This window comes from Miscanthus floridulus, chromosome 12 (assembly GCF_019320115.1).
Source record: "Miscanthus floridulus cultivar M001 chromosome 12, ASM1932011v1, whole genome shotgun sequence".
NCBI lineage: Eukaryota > Viridiplantae > Streptophyta > Magnoliopsida > Poales > Poaceae > Miscanthus > Miscanthus floridulus.
In genome coordinates, this window is record NC_089591.1 from 29,487,162 (window position 1) to 29,507,523 (window position 20,362).

The 20,362-nt window shown below is 44.9% G+C and overlaps 2 protein-coding genes across 7 annotated transcripts; one reads left to right on the plus strand and one right to left on the minus strand.

Moving 5' to 3' along the window:
- Positions 1–1,078: 1,078 nt before the first annotated feature.
- LOC136497119 (uncharacterized) lies at positions 1,079–4,789 on the plus strand. Of its 3 annotated transcripts, XM_066492904.1 has the most exons (3): positions 1,079–2,188; positions 3,490–3,890; positions 4,224–4,789. In XM_066492904.1, exons 1-3 carry the CDS (start codon positions 1,730–1,732, stop codon positions 4,330–4,332), a joined length of 969 nt encoding a protein of 322 aa, XP_066349001.1. In that variant the 5' UTR covers positions 1,079–1,729; the 3' UTR covers positions 4,333–4,789. The 3 variants fall into 3 exon arrangements, 1 of the variants encoding a protein (XP_066349001.1); XR_010769208.1 differs by having other exon boundaries at positions 1,090–2,267; positions 3,490–4,789; XR_010769209.1 differs by having other exon boundaries at positions 1,090–2,267; positions 3,495–4,789.
- A 195-nt stretch (positions 4,790–4,984) lies between these two features.
- Positions 4,985–8,593, minus strand: LOC136497120 (uncharacterized protein At3g27210-like). 4 transcript variants are annotated; one of them, XR_010769210.1, is made up of 5 exons: positions 8,284–8,593; positions 6,943–7,023; positions 6,452–6,853; positions 5,812–6,220; positions 4,985–5,235 (listed from the first exon to the last, which is right to left on the minus strand). XR_010769210.1 is itself a non-coding variant. In XM_066492906.1 (4 exons), exons 1-3 carry the CDS (start codon positions 8,435–8,437, stop codon positions 6,501–6,503), a joined length of 588 nt encoding a protein of 195 aa, XP_066349003.1. In that variant the 5' UTR covers positions 8,438–8,593; the 3' UTR covers positions 4,985–5,235; positions 6,452–6,500. The 4 variants fall into 4 exon arrangements, 3 of the variants coding, with proteins under 3 accessions (XP_066349003.1, XP_066349004.1, XP_066349002.1); XM_066492906.1 differs by lacking the exon at positions 5,812–6,220; XM_066492907.1 differs by lacking the exon at positions 4,985–5,235 and having other exon boundaries at positions 5,252–6,220.
- Positions 8,594–20,362: the final 11,769 nt, after the last annotated feature.

The following is a 20,362-nucleotide window of genomic DNA, read 5'->3' on the forward strand; positions in this document are numbered from 1 at the left end:
GGTGGATCGGCGGACAAGTGGCGGCATCAAAGAGGCTTGCATCAAGACGAAATAAAGTCGCGGATGCGAGAAAAGATTTGAATAGTTTTGCCCCTCGGGATGTGTATCAAGTATTAGTTAGTAGGGGTAATTTGTAATTTAGTAATTAGCCATAACACTATGAATATTAGATGTGGCTGGTGTTAGTAGTATCATTGCAACCCTAATTTTCAAGTTGTGATGGTTTTGCAGTTTATAAGCCGGTTGATGTTGTTTTGTTATGAGAGAGAAACACTGTACAACCGGGCTTATAAGTTCAAGCAAACATAGTACAATTAGCCAAGTGCTTAAAGAGAAGAAGAGAGATTGGAGAGAGTTGAGCACTCTTGCTCTAATTTCTTCGCCGTTTAGTGGGCGGGCTCTTATTTCTTCACCTTTTAGTCGGTGGATGAAGGGAGGTGGCTAGCCATGTTCATGTAGATGAATTTGTGATGCAATTCATGTTGTCGTTGCTTTGAATCTGAGTCAAATCTCTCTCCCGACTGTTCTCGCACCTTTTTCTTTTTCTAGAATTTTGTACTATTTTTCTAGGGGTTTTCGGTCTTCTATTTTTGGCTGCGTTTTGGGGTCATTTTTGGGGAAACCGGTGCTAGGATAAGTGAGAAGGTAGCTCACTAATCCATTTGTTGAATTCCTCCACGAGACCTCGATTTAATGATTGCCCCCCCCCCCCAGTTAAATTCTCGATTTTTTTGAGGGATTTCTGCTGGGATGTGTTGCTCATGATGAGGCAAGGCCTTGGTTAAATTTTAGTTCGTTTGGATTTGTTTTGAGAAATTTGGGAGTTTTCTCAGTAGAGCTTAGGCTTCAGTTCGAGCTACAGGCCGTACTGTTTTTCTTTCGTTGCTTTTCGTTTTCTCTCCGGTGGCCTTCAGCAGTTGCTGCTCCTAGTCTCTGAGTTTGGATTCTTTGCGATTTCTTCAGGTGCAGCATAGCTGAATCATCCAGTTCAGTAGAGGAACAGCAAATTGTTCTGATTCTTGCAGTTTGGTCAGGCTTAGAAAAATCTAAAATTCAGTTCAATCTTCAGCTGTGTTTCTCTGAAAATTTCTCCTCTGCTTTAGCCTCGTTCGTTTGGACTGGTTCGGCTTATAAGTCATGGCTGAAAATACTGCTAACTGATTTGATGCGAGAGAAAAATACTAGTTATTGACTGATAAACCATGACTTATAAGCCAAATACGAGCAAGCAAACAGACCGTTTCTCTGTATTTCTGTCTGCAGTAGGTGTATAAGATAGCAGCTGCATCTTGACCAACAGGTAAACAGGTGACACTAACCAACCTAGCGCAGCAAGCAATGAGTCCTGGCCTAGTTCCAGGGAGCGCTTGTTTGGTTGCCGGTGGAGAGCCTGGGGCCTGGCTTGGGGGAGCCAGCCGTACCAGCTTAGCCTGACCCCGAAAGAACGCAGGGGGCGCTCGTTTTTCTGGAGCCAGGCCCTGGCCAGCCGGCCGCTCCAGTTCGCGTCACCTTTGGACGGTGGAGTTCCACACCGCAACGCCCAGCGCCGTCTTCCTCCGCTCCGGACGGTCATCGTCTTCCATCCCGCTCATCACGAGATCTCCTCGCCATTGCCACCGCACTGCCCAGATTCACGCCCTCCTCGCTCAGATCCAGCGTGGTACTGCCACTCCTTCCGCTACCACGAGGACGCGGCGGGGGCAGCGCCTCCAGGGAGACCGAGTGGCGCATGGACAAGTACGGCGACCGCGGCGGCGACTCCGGCACCGGGGCGGCGTTCGACATGGTCGTATGCAAGGTGTACCCGGCTCGCGGCAGGGCGCTCCACGAGAGACTCGTCCAGCAGCACAGCACGAGCACGACGCCCACGGCGAAAGCGAAACGAGCGGCGGGCGCGGTCGTGAGGCCGCAGGTGCTCGTGCAGCTGTTCCTCGTCAATCGCAGCGTCGGGGACCCGCTGTGGTGCCGCATGCACCACGCCACCGACGTCTGCGTGGCGTTCCCCCGCGATGCTCACGGGCGTGCTCCCAGCAGCGAGCAGCCGCACCAACAGTTCGGGGCGGCGTCGGTGACTCCTCTGTTCCCGCCGCAGCTCCTGGCGCCGGAGCTCCTCCGTGCTCTCCGTCGTCGTCGTCGTCAATGGCGTCCGCCCCTGCCCGCCCAGGTGCTCGCCGACGTGCTTGCCCAGGTGCTCGCTCAGGAGATCGCCGGCTAGGTGCTCTCCTCCTACGCACCCACCATCTGTTCGATAAAATCCCTCAAAGGAGGTAAACTTACCCGGCCACTCTATGCAAAGCAAACCAGGCAACCAAATACGTCATTTGCTAACAAGGCTTAAAAAACACCGACAACCAAACAACTAGGGCTCGGTTTGGTGGGAGCAGGCTAAGGCTGACCAGATTAGGATTCTAGCCAGACTAGCAAACCAAACACACCCTATCAAGCTACACTAGTCAATCATTCATGAAACCATTGCTTGCTCTTTAAATCTATAGACTTGTAGCTTGCTGCACTAGGTTCAGTAGTTATTCAGTTACTGCAAACTCTGCTTTTCAGTCAGTTCGTTTTAACTGGTCTCAGTTTAGTTCGGATAGTTTGTTTTTGGTGCTTCCTAATTTTTTTAAGGCTGTTCATTTCTTGTTTAGTTTTGGGTCTGATTAGAACAGTACATAGAAGTAGTGCACCAAATTTCTTTGGACTGCTTTTACCCTTAGACTTCATTCTTTCTGCTTCCACATTGTTTTGAGTAAGGGATTGGCTAGCGCCCGGACGTCCGGACACCCGCGCAACCCGCCCTCGTCCACCTCGCAACGGCCCGCACGCGCACCCCGACCTTGTTGCTTGCGCCCGCGGCTCCTTCCCAACAACACCGCTCCCCTCTCTCCGTGCGGGCGAGATCCGGAGAGCTGCGGGATGAGGACGAGCACGCCCTCGCCCACAGGACCCAGGCGCGCCACGCACCTGGACCGCTAGCCCCCAGCACGCCCCATCCGCTGGCACCCGGCTCGCCATGCCCCATCCCCCGGCGCTTGGGCCGTGCTCCCATGACTCTCTGAACACAACTCTGAAAGATGAAACACTTGAATGCAACATACATCTGAAGCAGATAAAACATTTGGAATATACACTTGAAACATATGTGTGAAACATATACAACGTCCAGATAAAACACTTGCAATTTGCAACATGAAAATACTTACTGCAACATAAGACTAAAACAGTTGAAATCATTGGAACATACTCTTGCAACATGTGTGAAACATATGCAATATCCAAATAAAAAACGCTTGCAAACATACGTTTGAAAGATGAAACATTTTAAAGAAACGCTTGCAACATGCATGTAAAACTCTTGCAACAATATGCAACATCCCAATCGACTTTTGCAACATCCACATGAAACACTTGCAACATACCTATGAAATATCTGAAACAGTTGAAACATAGGCTTGCATCATGCGTTGTTCACCCTTCTTCCATACGATGCAGCGCAGAGTGGGGGGACGGCCGGTTCCGGCTAGCTGGCGGCCGAGGATGGTGGCGCGGCCTGCTGCGCTTGGCCTGGGCTCGGCCAGCGACGCCCCTCTCATGGACGCCTGGCTTGGGCAGTGGCGGAAGGTGGAGCACGGCACGCGCAGCAGTGGACGGAGGCGGGGATGGGGGGCGCCGCGGGGGATGGCAGCGGCGGCGCAGCAAAGTGGGGCAAGCGGCCACACCGTGCAACATGGAGTGGGGAGAGAGAGCGGAGTGGGCCTCGCACTGGAAAAGGGAGCAGCGCTGTCCTATTTTTTTAAGAAGCGGACTGACGAGCGGCGTTGGATAAGGCGGAGTGCGGGAGCGTGGTGTGTGGACGAACGGACGGACGCCCGCATCGTATCATTATCGTTTGAGTAAGTCCTTATTGTTTTGAGGGTCATCAATTCATCATATCACAAGTTGGCTTGTATGACCTCGACAGCTAGAACAAAAGTGAGTTTACTTGAAATTGGGATATAGTCTAAGTTCTCACAAAGAATTTTTATTGGCTCTTATTCACACCCCTGGCCACCATTTCGGTCCTTCATATTATTTGATGATTTTTTAAAACCTTTTATGCCTTATTTTCCGCCTATTCTCAGTTCTGACTGCTATGATGAAAAATGCGCAATTCACAATTTGAGGGACACTTGCATAGTCAATCCTTCAATAATCTATCTAACCGTTTGTTATATTTTCTTATTGAGGCACTTGCATTGGAGGCAAGATTTCTTAAATGAAGCCAGGCTCCAAGCCCATAGAATTTGTATTTTTGAGCGACCAGTTTTTCTTCACCTCTTAGACCTCTTTGGCTAGTTTACTAGTTGGCCCTGCTCGGGCCTCTTCTCTTCCTCCTCTCTCTTTGTTGTACAGTTTTTTTTTTTCCCTTCTGTACAGTGGTTCGTTTTGGTTTTAATAAATTCTAAGGTGGTGGCCTCCCCTGCTGTATTTCCGGTTAAAAAAAATCTTATTGCAAAATGCACTTGTTTAAATATGCAGTACAACCAAAAATAAAATATGCAGTACATGTTTGGATTATCCTTCGGATTTTTCTTAGTATTCAAACCCTTCTGCTTTACCTCTTTGGTGCTTGTTAAGAGTAAAGTTCAAGCAACTTATTTAAACATCGTCATTCCATCGTCTGACAAAGGAACTCATATAAGGGACTTGGCTTCTGTCATGACATTAAATCTTTACTAATTAAAAGTATATTAAAATTTTCAAATGCAACTTATTTCAGTCCAATTACTGATATATGAGATCAGAGGATGACCAAAGAAAGTTTGTTCTAGGTAAGCAATTCGACATTGCAGCATTAAGTATGTTGACAGTCCAGCAAACACAGCCAGATCAAGATTTGGCGGTCTACCTGATATCCATCTTTTCTTAACTTTTTTCTATAGAAATATGCCACTGTTGTTTGTCCTACTTTTAGCATTCAAGAAAAGAACAGGAATACATATGTACTCACGCATGAATTTGGCGGTCTACCTGATATCCATCTTAGGAACTTGTGTTTTTCCTTTTCACGAAATCATAATTCGACATGGCAATACTAGTGTCTGCTCTTTTGTGCAACCCTTGAAGCTGCTCCAGGATTAAGCTTGGGAGGTAGCCTGAATTTGATGACTTGTTCAGTTTCATGGCTTTGAAAGAAGGCTTCATGTGTTCCTCAGCATGAACAGGTTTTCTCTTCTCCAGAAGAAGCTCAAGCAGTATCTGCATGTTGTTTATATACTAGTATAAGAGGAGGCTTCGATCTGTCTACCGGTATCTACCCACTTAACCATGTACAGTCTCTTGATGGAGTAAAATATCAGAATCAAGAATGCAAAATTCATCTTAGGTTTCACTTCATGTATATGTGCAGTTCAGTATTTAGCTCTTCTCATGCTACAAAAATCATGAATGCCCACAAAGAACTAGCTGCTTTCAATATGGTGTGTTTCACTTTGCCACAAAAAGTGAAAAGCATGATTTAACTTTATTTTTTTATGGAAATCTTATGCACAGATTATTAATGTACAATGCCTAGAATTAAAAAGTTTTCTCTGCAAAGAAAGATCTCTATCATTGTCCAGAACTGAAAAGTGTGTTCGGACATTGATTTTTCCAATGTATGCATCTTGTCAATTAATTGCTCCAAATATTCAGAACACCTGCACTTCTTTTTGTCAAAAATCGTTGGCATGATTATACCGAGGCATATATTAAAAGAGGATGACTTTACAAGGTAATTATGCACAGAATAAATTGAAACAATTTGGGAAAACCTGAGCCGAGAAGAAAGAACACCTGCACTATAAGATGCATTCATTTTCATTCTAAGAAATGAAGTTCTCCGTCCTCAGATTGACAAAACAAAAATGTCCATTTATCTGCAGCAGGATGGGCGTTAAATGCAACCGTGCAAACACTTTCTAAATTCCTGATCCTTATTTTTTTTTATAACCATCAGTCTCTTATTAGAAATTTAGAATCCAGTGGAAATTCAATGCTTTACGAGCTATTGCCAAAGGAAAAGGTTGCAGTGTTGCACTTTGGCAAAAGGTTGTTCTTTGATCCATTTGTTATTTTGTAAAGTAATGTCTGTCACCTGTGTTCAGAGGTATGCCAAACTGTGATTCCTTGATAGCAGCATAATTTGAATGATACATCCGAATACGGATATGCACAATCAAAGGGGCACCGACGAAGTTTTCATCTGTCCCAAGTCATTGGACATCGCAACAGTAAGAATGTTGACAGTCCAGCAAACACAGTGAGATCAAGTCTAGACAGAAATCAGCAATCTGGAAAGGACAAACCAGTCCTGTATATTTTTACACTACATTATCTTTCCTTTAAACTTTTTTTAGAACAGTACACCACTCAAAACGTCCTTCCATCCTGGTTTCAGCATTTCAGAAATGCAAAGACGTATATGTACATGCACCTTCGTGGCCAATTAGAAACTTTTCTCCCTTTCTTTTTACATCATAATGCTAGTTCACTTTATCCTTATGCTCCTTTTCCTTTTTCTTCTTCCTGCAGCTTGTGAAGCTACGCTTCCAGACTAAGGTTGGGAAACAGCCCGACCTTGATGACTTCTTTGATTTCTCAGTTTTGCGAGAAGTCTTCAAGTGTTCTTCAGCATGAACCGCGCTACTTTCCAAATCGCTACTAACATCGATGACACTGTCATCCTCGTCGTCATAATGTTGCTTCTCCTGAAGAAGCTCGAGAAGTCTCTGCTTCTTTTGAATCAGAGAAGGACCCGATCTGTCTACCGGCATCCGCCCACCTGAGGGTGTTAATCTTGGATGATCTGGTGTGCCGCCTCTTGATGGTGTGAAATCTTCAGCCAATATGAAGAAACATGTCAAAAGAATGAGAAAATTTGAGTTCCAGTGCTCCAGCACATGTGTGAGTCTAGTTCAGTTTTACCTCCTCTCACACTGTAGAAATCGTCTTCGCTGTCGGAATCTAACCAGGGCCTTGCTTCGAAGAACAACTCATCTTTGCTTCCTGGCCACATGGAGACGCATGTTACTATGTTAACAGAACAAAATTAAGTGCGTTTTGTCTCCTATCCTACGTTGATGTATCAAACAAAGGCAAGTGCCGAAGTGGTGTTGCAGCTAAAACTTACACAGTCATGTCTTTTGCAGCTACAGCTTCACTTATTAGTACAAGGTAAAGCAGCAAGTGCGTTAGAAATACAAGAAACTGACAAACTGTTGTGGTAACATTGAAACTAGAAAGAAAATGCCCAAGGATAGAGAGTTGCTACTTTTAACTATTATTGTCAGAAAAGGTGAAAAGCTTGACTTTTTTTGTTGTGTATAAAGAATGTGTGCAGATATTAGTATTGAATTTCCAATGTCTAGGAAGTGCTATTACAAGGTCTGTTTTTTATTGTCAGGGAAAGAAGATTTGAGCCATTGACTTGTAGAATCGAAAAGTATATTTGGATATTAGTTTTTTATTTTGTCCATTAATTGGTCATAATATTCAGGACAGATCACATTTAAGCGCCATACGACGCATTCGTTGGAAGAAATAAAGCTGTTCGTCCTCAAGTTTGACAAACAGAGAAGGTAGTACAACCTCGCCCGCCCCATATAGAAAGAAGTCAATGAAATAGAATAGGCCACAGGACAGCATTCACTCAGATAGTGCAAAAACTCGTCTCCCATCTGTCAAATTCAACGGCATTAACGATTCCCATCGGACGTGCGTGCCTTCACCTTTTTCTTAGGCACAAGGCACAGGACGGCCGTGCGTTCAATTCCTTTACCTTCTTATTATCTTAGGCTCGTCGACAAACAATCAGGTGACCTAACGCATGAGCTAACTGTCTTGTTCTTGGTGATATGATCGTCCATCCTGACCACCACTCACCGGATCAACAATCATCCTACCAAATAGACTCGACAGCTTGTATTATGCTGCTGCGAAACATGCCGGGCTAACTAACACGCTGGAGTCTTGCGCGTGTCCAGGTGCTAAGATAACATAGTTAATTTGATTCATCGCTTCTTCTTTTTTTTTTTTTGCATCGATCCATAACAACCCCCACCCACTAGTGTAATTATGTGTGTTTCTGTAAACAGGGTAATCAAATTGATTTTTTTTTATAAACAAAAGAGGGAATGAAATGTATACAGCGACAGACAATCATAAAAACTGTGGTGGCATTGTGGACGCAAATCGCTTCATTAATCAGCGATAAAGATTGTAGCAAAAGCAGATGCGATTACTGATAACAGACAGACACACGCGTACCATTAACCGTGCCGTTGTTGCGATCTGCGCCTGCTGCGACGACGGTTACCACCGCCCCGGCACCATCCGTGTCGTCCGGCGAAGGAGCCGCCGCCCCCGCCTCCGCCTTGGTGTGGGAAGAGGCACTCTTGCCGACGATCCTGAGCAGCCTCATGTCGCCGCCGCCGCCCCTGTCGCGCTCCGGCGACTGGAATCTCGAGGCCAGCGCTCAGAATTTCAGAAGGCGGCCAGGCCAGTTGATGACCGCACCGCTCCGTACCTAATGTAGCTGGCTGGCTCTTGTTCCTCGGAGAGGAACGCGGCGCCAGCCGAAGAGCGGATATATAGACGGCAGGCACGGAGCCAGCGGTGAGGCTAGGTCCCTACAGCTCGCAAAGCAAGTGAAGCCCGTCTAAAATTTTAGTCGTAGATATACAAATAGTAGAAGCTTGAAATTTACTGAACCTCTTTTTTTACTAATTACCGTTGTTTAGTCTCACGTAAATTTTATCCAGCTTCGTTCCTGGACGGCAGTGAGCAGAGGCTGGAGGAGGGGCTTGATGGATAATATGGTGCGCGGTGCGCCGTGCGCGCGAGAAATCAAGCGAGAGAGAGGGATTGGCGCAACCGGAACGGGACGCGTAGGCCGGTGTAGTTTTGCCGTTTTGCATGTGGGTGGTGGTGGAAATGGAAGGAAGGAGCAGGGCCACGGAAGGAAGGAATCGTCGGATTTGAAGCATCGCGTGGTACATACGGATACGCCGTGGCGGAGGCGGAGCATTCTCTTTCGTCTCTCCCTCTCACCGTCTCACGCGCTCTCCACCTCCATGCCGTGGTTGGGAACCGTTTGCGTGGTGGGCCACACGCCCGCCCACACGCACACGATGGCAGGCAGATTGATCAACACAACACATTACACATCCCATTAGCGCGCGCGTGGATCAGATGATGATAATCTCGTCCACCGGATGGATGATGTTGGCGACAAATTCATGATTAAACTCAACAACCATTATTATCTGCTTCCAAAAGTACCTGCTGCTCTACCTCTGCACGACCAAATTTTGGGAACAGACAACGCGCCGTGTCTGTGTGCTTGCTTCGAGAGGACTCGAACGAAGACTGTGTGGTATACACCAGTCACCCACCGTCCACACGTTTCTCTCGGATCTTGGAATGCTATATAAGCGGCTCATATTTCCGCGCTCATCTCATCAACAAACATTCCAAGCTACGCTCCAGCTGATTCGACAACACAACGTGCTCTAGCTAGTTGTCTCTCGTGGAACTCGGGGGCTATATATATGTGCACGTTCGATCCCCCTGTCCAAGTCCTGCTGATTTGTTCGCGTGTCTGCGTCAGGCGACTATTTAAACTAAGAACACGAGAGTTAATGTAAAGTGAACAAGAGACGGCAGGAAGTTATTCGGCCCTCGCTCCCTGAATAAATTAAATTTTTAGACTTGTATTAAGTTAAACTCTTTTATGTCTGACAGGATTTATTTTTTAATGTCAACCCGGGGATTATTCCTCCACCTGAATATTCATATATATAGCACAAAAACGGTTTGTTTTATGTTTTATAAAATTTGAGGAGGAAAAAACAACAACAACAAGACGCCCCAGCACTAGGGCAAAAAGTGATAAAACTATAAATACACTATCAAAATACGAAGACTACCACATCAAGGCATAGGAGCTCTTCAACGATGCCTCCAGGGAGGTCAATGACGCCAGAACGTAATCATCTTCAGCCAAGCAGGAGCTTGCCAAGGCTTTCGCTCGAGCCTTAGTGCTGAGGGGTAGTTGCATTGATCGGGGCGATCAAGGAGATGCAGTAGCAAGAGATTTTCAGCGACGCCTTGAAGAAAGAAATCCTCGTTGCTAGCCTAGACTGATCTGAGCTGAGTTTTCACCCAAAAGCCTTTGCCAGTGCTCCCGATGACACGCCTATGATGGTGGGAGGCGCGCATCGGCAAGCGTCCACACCTAGACAAAGGGGGGTGCCAGCCGCCGCCACACCGCAAGAAGCCATTGACGGGGACGACAGATCTAGGCCTAGGGAGCCCTAATCCACAAAGCCAACCACTGTGACTCACCCGCGATAGTGGGAGGCGCGCACCGGCAATCGTCCACACTGGATGGAGGGGGTGCCTGGCCTCTACCACACCGCTCAGAGCCATTGACAAGGGCGGCAAATCCTGGGCTCGGAGAGCCTAAATCCGCGAAGCCAGATGCCCGGACTCGCTCGCGATGGTGGGAGGCGCGCACCGACAAGCGCCTGTGCCTGGACGAACGGGGTGCCGACCGCCGCCACATTGCGCAAAGCCATTGATGGGGGAGGCAGATTCAATCCCTGGGAGCCCAAATCCGCAAAGCTAGCCGCTTCAGACTCGCCCGTGAAGGTGGGAGGAGCGCACCAGCAAGCATCCGTGCCTGGACTTGAGGGGGTGCTAGCCGACACCACATAGCGCGGAGTCATTGATGGGAGCAACAAATCCAGGCCTAGGGAGCTCGAATCCGTGAGGGCAGCTAGCTGCCCAGACTCACCGGCGATAATGGGAGGCACGCACCGGCAAGTGTCCGTGCTAGGACTATCGGGGCGTCAGCCGCCACAACACCGCCAGGATGCAAGCACCCACAACAATGAGCACTTGGTTGAGGGAGCTAGCGCGCGAAGGCGAGACCTACGAGCCCTATGATGACGAGGAGGATGACAACACCACCCAACTTAGTGCCGACTTACGCCCCGCGCAGATCTGGATGGGGCTCTAGCTGAGGAGCCCCCGCACGCACAAGGGGATCCGTGAGGCGGAGGGGGGCTCCCGAGCCCATGCTGGGAGAAAAGTCGGCACCAGATAGGAAGGGTGTACTAGGGGGTGACCACTGCCACCGCACCAGGTGGATCCGGTGGTGAGGAGGGCAGATCCACTCCCAGAGAGCCCGAATTCGTCCCGCCAGGCCACTCAAAGGCGTCGTAGACGAAGAAGAGGATGGGGGTAGAGGAACGGGGGTTGAGAGGTATCGGGGTCAAGGTACCCCGGGTATCTCAAGGCACTGAATAGTTAGCCACTTGGGCGGCCCAACTAGCTAAGGCATAGTATCTATGGCCCACCTAAGTCATGTAGGCCCTAGGCCAGACACCAAGACAAGTGGTCCACCATAACCTCTCCCTTCTCCTTCCACTGCACGTTACGTAGTTGCGCTCGACCTCTTCCTCATCTCGACCCCTGAGGATTGACGAGGATGGGTTGGGCTCCATAGGGACAGGCACGCTCCACTCACTCCACTAGGATTGAGGGGACGATCGTCTCATAGGACTGTGAGATCTCGGGGTAGATGCCATCCCTGCACGCCCCTACGCAGACAAGACAACACCGCGGGGACGATGACAACTGGTACGGCGTAGCACCGACTAAAGTTAGCCCGACAAAATGGGCGTACAGCCCCACCCACTATGGGATAGGGCGCACGACTCTAGCTTTGACTTCATAAGACCAACCTAGACCACCGGGTGCCTTGACCTGGCCACCTAGGGTTGAGGCCCACTGGCACCACGACTAGGAAAGGCAACCAACGACCCAAGAGTAGCCACCTGCTCCCTCACTGTCGCCACGAGCCATCGAGACAATAGGAAATGATGACTGAAGACCACGATAAGACCATGTCATGCAAGATAGTTGGCGAACCACCGCCAGTGCCAACAGTGTCTTCATGATCGGCGCTGTAGCATCATGACATGTCGCTCCACGAACATGGGAACAAGACCACGACGATCACGACGATGACCATGCCTATACGTATGATGACGCAAAGACAAGACATGATGGATTGCTAGCCAAGTTTATTCGCTTCTCCCTCCCTTGGGCTCTCGACCACTTGGGCTAGGAGAACCCGTCTCTCTACATGTAACCTGGCCCCTTAACTCTATATAAGGGTGGCCAGGCCTCTCTTCCGGGGGGGACGAACTCTCGAGAATTCATTTGGGCTTTTGTTCACCTCACTCCTCCTACCTCATCTACTATACCTAAATAGGAGAACCCCACTACAAGATTTTTCTATGATTTCGTGAAGCCATGTCACCTACAACCCATTAATTCCTCTGGCCATTGTTCTTTAATGTTCTCCCACTAGGTGGATTTGTTCCCACTAAGTGCATCCGCTACTGTTCTTCTTTAATGTATTTTTCCTAACTTCCTCCCACTAAGTGCCTTTCCAATTGTATTCTTTTAATGCCTTTTGTGTTTGGAAGTCGATCTATCATTTCACATTGCCTATATATATCACTTCTACTACTGCTGCTCATCCCTGTAAATCCTAGTACACACAAGATTTCTTCTAGTCTACCTATAGCATGGCTTATGAGATGTGTGTTCCTTCCTTAGGTAAGCTATGGTGGTAGTGTTAACCTTGCAGTTCTACCCCAACATCCTTGTTGGCATTTCTAAGCAAAATCACCGAATATGGAGTTTTAAGTCTATCCCCGGCAACGGCGCCAGAAATGCTTGTTGTTTTTTCTTAGCGTCACTACCAAGTTTAGAGATAGAATCCATCCCTAGCAGTGACACCAGAAATGCCAGTTGGTATTTCTTAGCACCATCACTAAGATTTAGTAAACCTTAGCGACACTGCCAAGAAACACCAACTACGATAGTTCTTAACGATTACAGAGAATATCCGCAAGCGCACGGATCTATCGTTGTAGCATTTCACCCAGAAGTATTCAGAGTATCGTTATTTTTATTTTCCCAAAGCATGGCAAGGTGTAAAGAGTCTAGCATGGATATGAACAAAATTACAAACTTGCATAGTGAACCAAAGTTTATGATAGTGGTAAAAATGGTATTTCAAGGATGGTGGACACACACTTGGACCAACCTCAAGGATAAATGGAAAACAAAGAATAAAAGAATGTTCCTAAGAGGAGCAGGCATGTTCTAATATAGCCGTGCAAAGAACAGTTGATGGTCATACAAAATACATGACTAGAGTTAGAACTAAGTGTAAGATGGACTGGAGAGATCTTCGAGCACTGGTCTACCAACAAGCGCGAGAGACTTTAAGACTCCTACATAGTACCCCAACGTGGGGGTTACAAGGGACGGACAGGGCTATCACCACCTGCCATCTACCCCTCAACCGGGGGATACCAGTCATATCAGAAGGCTTCCGCATACCCGAGCACCACGCTCGTGTACAAGGAAACTACCCATATCCCCTGGGACTCTGACCCTACTGGATCGACAAGCATAGGACATGGGCAAACCCGAACGATGAACCGCCACCTCAACTTAGCTCTACTTCTACTCATACAAGTTATATGAATGGTTAAGCATAAAGTTGCACATGTTAAGATCATAACACACAAACTATATGCTAGTTCATATGTCAAGATTGTAACATGAGAACTATAGTCTAGTTCATATGCACTACTATAATAAAATGAGAGCAAGACTTTGGAAGAACTCATTATATTATTCATACCAAAGATCCTTTCTTCCAAGGAGCCAAGCTCTCCTTGATAGCTTTGCCTTACTCCAAATACTACTAAGAAGTAAAAGAGTACAAGTAGAGAAGTGGAGGTGTAGAGACTCAAATGGTGTATGTTAGAGGTGAGCTCCAACCTTGCTTTTATACATGCTTGAGGTCGCTTTGGGCGTGGAAAAATAGGAAACTATCATATACCGCCTCAGCATGCCGCCATGCAACCCAGACATTCAGCCTCTAGGGTTACGGCCGCACCCCTAGTGCTTGCACCCTAGTGGGGCCACCTCGCGATCGCCTTCGTGTGGTTGATTCCTAGGGTGGGCCTAGGCCTCAGTCTATGTTGGTGCTTGGCCCAAATGTGGCATGAAGGTGGGCTTTTGCTTGGCTCCTTTGCGCTTTTCTGCTTTACACTTTCCTGAGTTGCACCTTTTGATCATATTCCCATGTATTTTATGTATACGTCATGCAAAATAGTGAGTCTCCAATATATGTGGAAATATGTTAATAGTAAATGCATATGTGTCAAAAGTTTGTTTATTTCTCCTGTTTTGGATATAAATTGGTGGTCGGATCTGGTTGTTAAGAACTGCCAATAAATTTCCCAAGCTTAACCTTTGCTCATCCCGAGCAAATAGTTAAGTACTTGGTTGTTGATCAGGAGTTGCTACTATGCCGATTATATTTCATAAGTGTCATGCCTATAACAAAGTATTCTTTCGCAATTTAAATAAGTCGGTATTTTTATTCACCCTTTACCTTGATCCCTGTGGGGCGTATAGCTTTTCTAAGTTCTTGGGCAGGTTGCAAGATAGAACGGTTATAATAGAATCACCAATCATTCATTCCATGATCATTTATCTATCCGGAGGTTTTATGAGTTTTTTGCAAAGAAAATGTAAGTTCCTCAAATGATTCTCTCGATCACTAAATGTGTATGAACCTCACCAAGGCATTTGAAATTTTGCCTTCTTTTTCATCCTACCTCTAAAGGCTTTTTGGTGGAGTTTTGGGTAGGTATGAAATTGAGGCATACTTGCATCACATATGTTGCTAAGTAAAAAACCGAACCTTAAGAAGATGCAAGTCATACACTTTGATCAAGACGTGCAAGTGTGTGGAATTTTTATAATATTCCTAATTCTAAAATATTTTTTTGTACTCCTTTAATCATGAATCTCTCTATTTTTGGATAAATGACTTTTATTTGAAAGTATGGGCTATCTTATTTCTTTCTTTCTTTTTCTTTTCTTTTCTTCATGCTCATGGGTATGTATTTTTTTTTCTCACCTGCGTTTTAGCATGGATATTTTTCTCCTCTTTTTTTTAGCATAGCCCATACTATTCTTTTGGCATATGAAACTTTTAGAAAGAGAGACTCATGATAAATGGATGGAGTAATTATTTTGGTGGACGGAATAAGCATGTTTGTGTGTAACTCTCAGTGTAAGAGTTAGCAGGTTATTTGTGGGTGTACGTGTGTCTTAATCATGAGTGCATGACAAGAATCTCAACAAGGGTCATAAATAATTTGACAAAGCTCAATGATCAAACAAGTAGCATATGACTGAGGTTTTGCATGAATATTATGTCATATGGCTTTGGTAGATATTAATAATCATTAAGGAACTTTGAATTTTAGCATTTTTTAAATTGAAAACTCCAGATGTCTAGTATCTCTTAGAACAAAATCATAACAAATTCTATTTGTACCATATCATAACTCGCAACAACTTAGAAAAGGAGCCACTTTTGCAACCATAAGTTCTCAAGTTTTTAGGATGAGACTTTTTTATCCAACAAACTTAAATTTTAGGGAATACTAAGTTACAGCCTAGGCACAAATAAATTATAGACAAAGCAACTATTTATCATTTCAACTTAGGAGAAACTAAACATTCTTAAAAGACATATGAGAGTGGAATTCATATTTTTGTTGTTTTTATCATATTTTATTTTTTTGGTTTTTTTAAAATATTTTAGATTTCTTCTTTTTTTTAAATGCTAATAAATAAATAAATGTAGAAAATAAATGTGAAAATTTAAAATATGAAAAATATACAAGGTACCTCTGCGGGGTTCCTCCCAAGCTAGCTCAAGGCCTATGATCCGAGATTTGCTTGGTGATGACTCCGAAGTAGCTTTATTGTATTTATAGATTTACACTTTTTATTTATCCCTCCCATGTCTATACTAAGTAGTTTTAGTTCAATGATCAAAATAGACATCATATTTAATTTGATCAAGGTAGGCTAAATAATCTAAGCACCATGCTTAATTAAACAGCTTATGGAAGCAAGATCAGCGCGAGAACCATGCCCAAACCAAAACATGTTTATATAGAACATGGTGAGTTTTATTCTAGATATATGAAAGATGAACTAATTATTTTTATTTTAGTATAGTTTAAAGCATAGTTTATAATTTTATTATATAGGAATTTTAGGCGACTTATAGATTATAATAGATATAAGATAACTACCAATTTATATTTGGCAAGGGCTCATTGTTTAAAGTCCAATAAGCGAGACTCTTCTCCTTTCATTTCTTGCTTGAGGATGGTGTGGATGTTGATCCTTTTATCTGCCATACCTGTTTGACCCCTTTACGTGGTTGATTCTTAGGGTGTTTGTTTTTAATATATTTATGCATGTCAAATCCATTGAATAGGCACCTTATTATTTGCCCTTCAATATGAAAGCTAGCATGTCCTGATCCCATGTGTAAAACTGCATTTGTAGTGTTAAGAAATGGTCTCCCTAGTGAAAGCTCTAGTTTGGTTTTGGTGAATTGATGAAACCCTAAGTGCTAACCTAGTTTATCAAGTGATCATGAGATATGTAGCACATTCCAAGTGGTGAAGCAAATAAAGATCATGACATGATGATGGTGATGCCATGGTGATGATCAAGTGCTTGGACTTGAAAAGAAGAAAGAGAAAAACAAAAGACTCAAGGCAAAGGTATAAATAGTAGGAGCCATTTTGTTTTAGTAATCGAGACACCTAGAGAGTGTGATCACATTTAGGATTGATAGCCATACTATTAAGAGGGGTGAAACTCATATCGAAATGCGGTTATCAAAGTGCCACTAGATGCTCTAACTCGTTATATATGCATTTAGGATCTAGTGGAGTGCTAACACCCTTGAAAACATTTGTGAAAATATGCTAACACATGTGCACAAGGTGATACACTTGGTGGTTGGCACATTTGAGTAAGGGTGAAGAAGATATAGTTGAAAAAGAGTTAGTCACGCTAGTCACACAGTGACCGGACGTTGGGGTCCTGTGTTCGGTCAATAGAAACAGTGAAGACACTGGCGTCGGTCATCGACCAAAGGCTGGGTCACTAAGTGACCAGACGCTGATGGGGTGCATCTGGTCCTGCTAATGTGGCAACACACAGTGAAGAGGGTGACTGACCGGACACTAGGTGAGTCTGGTCAAGGGTGACCGGACGCATCCGATCATGAAAAATCATCTCTAGATGCTTACTGGAAACGACTGGACGCTGAGGTCCTGCATTCGATCACTTCGTAGAAGCGCGTCTAGTTACAACTTAAATGTATTAATGACCTGTTGAGATCAGGCGATCAACGTTTGAAGCAGGGGCCACGTGGCGTGCATCTCGTGACCGGACGCTGAGGTCCAGCGTCCGATCGATCTGACCGGCGCGTCCGGTCGGCTTGTTTTTAGTGGACTGAGGAGCCAACGGCTCTATTTTGTGGGGGCTTCTATTTAAGCCCCATGGCTAGCTCTAGCTCACTCTCTTTGCCATTTGCATTGACATAGCAACCTTGTGAGCTTAGCCACAGCCCTCCCACTCATCTCCATCATAGATTCAACATCTTTGTGAGATTGGGAGTGAATCCAAGTGCATTGTTTGAGTGTTTGCATCTAGAGGCACTTGGTGTTTGTGTTTCGCTAGTGGGATTCACTTGTTACTCTTGGTGGTTGCCGCCACCTAGATGGCTTGGAGCACCGAGGATCATCGAGCAGAGGTTGGTGATTGTATTCGGCTCCGATCGTGGTGATTGTGAGGGGTTCTTGACCTTTCCCCGGTGAAGAGCCAAAAGGTACTCTAGTGAATTGCTCATGGCTTGTGTGATCCTCATCTTGTGTTGCCGTGTTGGTTGTGCGGCACCCTATTGAGGTTTGGCATGTGATGCCATTTAGCGCGTGAACCTCCAAGTGAGTGAATCGCCATAATGAGGACTAGCTTGCCGACAAGCAAGTGAACCTTGGTAAAAAATCATTGTGTCATCATTTGATTCCGAGGTGATTGGTCTTCATTCTTGTGATTGATTGGTTCACTCCTTGACTCGACAGTATAACCATTTTGCTCACTCTCTTTACATTACCACAAACTAGTTATCAAGTTCTTTAGTGTAGCTAGTTGTGAGAGCTTATTAGTTTGGTTAGTGTGGCTCTTTAGTTAGCCTTTGAGAGCACACTAACTTAGTATAGTGACATAGCCATTGTGTGGTTAGAAACTATAGAAACTAGAATTGTGGTGGGTGGCTTGCATTTTTAGTAGGCTAGCACAACACTTGCTTCACCTTATAATTGTCTAACCGGTTTGCTAAGTGTTGTTGTAGAAATTTTTAATAGGCTATTCACATCCCTCTAGCCATTAGGACCTTTCAAGTGGTATCAGTGCCGAGGTCACCGTAATTTGAGGCTTAACAACCTTCGGTGTAAAAATGGCTCAAATCAACAACACCAAGAAGCCACCCTAATTTGATGGCTCAAATTATCCATATTGAAAAGCTAAGATGACAACTTATATCAAGTCAATCAATAGGAAGGTTTGGAAGGTGGTAGAGACAAAGATTGAGATTGAAGATGAAGAGGCTCCCACCACCGCCGAAGAAATGCTACTCCATAATAATGACATTGCTCTTAGTGCCATCCATGATGCTTTGGATGATAGAACTTTTGAGCAAATCATGAACATTGAGAGAGCTCATGAGGCATGGAAGAAATTAGAGGAATCATTTGAGAGCACTCAAGCCATGAAGGGTGCAAAGGCATACATTCTCAAAGAGAAGTTTGCAAGCTTCAAGATGAAGGAGGATGAGAGTGTGCCGGAGATATTTCATAGGCTACAAGTGCTTGTCAATGATCTCAAAGCACTTGGAGAAGAGGTGAAAGACAAGGACTTCTCCCACGAGTTCTTGAGATGCTTGCCTTCAAGATTTGGCACATTGGTCACTATTCTAGTGAGGAGTGGTTTAGACACCATGACACCAAACCAAGTATTGGGAGATATAATGACCGATGATACATATAGAGATGATGATGAGAAGGAAGAAAAGAAGGAGAAGGAAGATGAGAAGAAGGATGAGAAGAAGAAGAGCGTGGCATTCAAGGCCACATCATCCAAGGGCAAGGCAAAGCAAGATACATCAAGTGAAGATGATGGCTCATTGGATGATGATGATGATGATGAGAAGATGGCTCTCTTTGTCAAGAGATTTGGCAAGTTAATGTTGAAGAAGGGCTACCATGCTAGAAGAAAGAAGTCTTCATCCAAGAACAAAGAAGAGTCAAGAAGATGCTTCAATTGTGGAAGAAAAGATCATCTTGTTGCTCAATGCCCATACAATAGCGACAAAGATGATGACAAGAAGAAGAAGAAGGAAAAGAAGGAAAAGAAAGACAAGAAGGACAAGATGATCTTCAAGAAGAAGAAGGGTGGTTCATGTGGCAGAACCTCCTAAATTATAGGACCCACATGCACTTGTCAATGTCCAACGACCTTTGATGACTATGCATATGTTCCTGGTAACTTAAGAAGTCTGTCGGGTGTCCTCAGGGAACCCCGAATCATCCACGATTTCTAAGCAGGATCCCATTACACAGTCATTACAGTATTACAACATTTATTCAAATATATACATCAGAGTACATTAGCGGAAGTCTTAAGATAACATAGTTACAAACCAGTTGTTTTCAAACTTACAATACCATAAGTGTCATACAACCATAGTAGCGGGATAATATTACATTAACTTTATTTATCATACAAACTAGTGCCTTGTCCAAAGGCCATTCATCACTCCTCATCATCATTGACTTCAAACACAGACATGCAGCAGGGACCAAAACAAGCCTGCGCATGCGACTCACCTGCAACAAGGGTTAACAAACCCTGAGTACAAAGGTACTCAACAAGGCTAACCTGACATAACGGGGTATAAGACTTTAGAGATGCAGGGGTTTGGGGCAAGGTAGGGATATAGCAAGATTCAAAAGTTCTTTGCTAAAAGCTTACTATTCTTCATTCTATTTTCAAGTTTTACCCCTAAGTTCTTTTAGTTCATTATCTCAACTAAATGTACATTTCCCATATTCCATTCCTTCTCATTCCATTCTTTTCTTATATTTTAGTAATTCACCAGTCCTGCATTGCTTCTGTAATGAATCGAGTCTCCATATCCGCAGAGCACCGGCAATTCAAATTGATTCAAGTCCCAGCTGGGGATTCCTTATCACACGACATATGTAGAACTTAATCTTGCATATATCAACCTCGCTACCGGATCCTCCTATACTAAGCTATCTCCACGCCACCCGAGAGCACAGCACACCTCAAATCCAGCCACATTCTA

What these genes read in the sequence shown, in the direction of transcription:
- LOC136497119 (XM_066492904.1), top strand. Translation starts at nt 1,730, where the DNA reads ATGGACAAGTACGGCGACCGCGGCGGCGACTCCGGCACCGGGGCGGCG. An exon ending in TCGCCGACGTGCTTGCCCAG is followed by an intron (nt 2,189 to 3,489) that starts GTGCTCGCTCAG and finishes CATACGATGCAG; the next exon opens with CGCAGAGTGGGGGGACGGCC. An exon ending in ATCGTATCATTATCGTTTGA is followed by an intron (nt 3,891 to 4,223) that starts GTAAGTCCTTAT and finishes TTTCTTATTGAG; the next exon opens with GCACTTGCATTGGAGGCAAG.
- LOC136497120 (XM_066492906.1), bottom strand. Translation starts at nt 8,437, where the DNA reads ATGAGGCTGCTCAGGATCGTCGGCAAGAGTGCCTCTTCCCACACCAAG. An exon ending in CAACAACGGCACGGTTAATG is followed by an intron (nt 7,024 to 8,283) that starts GTACGCGTGTGT and finishes CCATGTGGCCAG; the next exon opens with GAAGCAAAGATGAGTTGTTC. An exon ending in TTTCTACAGTGTGAGAGGAG is followed by an intron (nt 6,854 to 6,942) that starts GTAAAACTGAAC and finishes TATTGGCTGAAG; the next exon opens with ATTTCACACCATCAAGAGGC.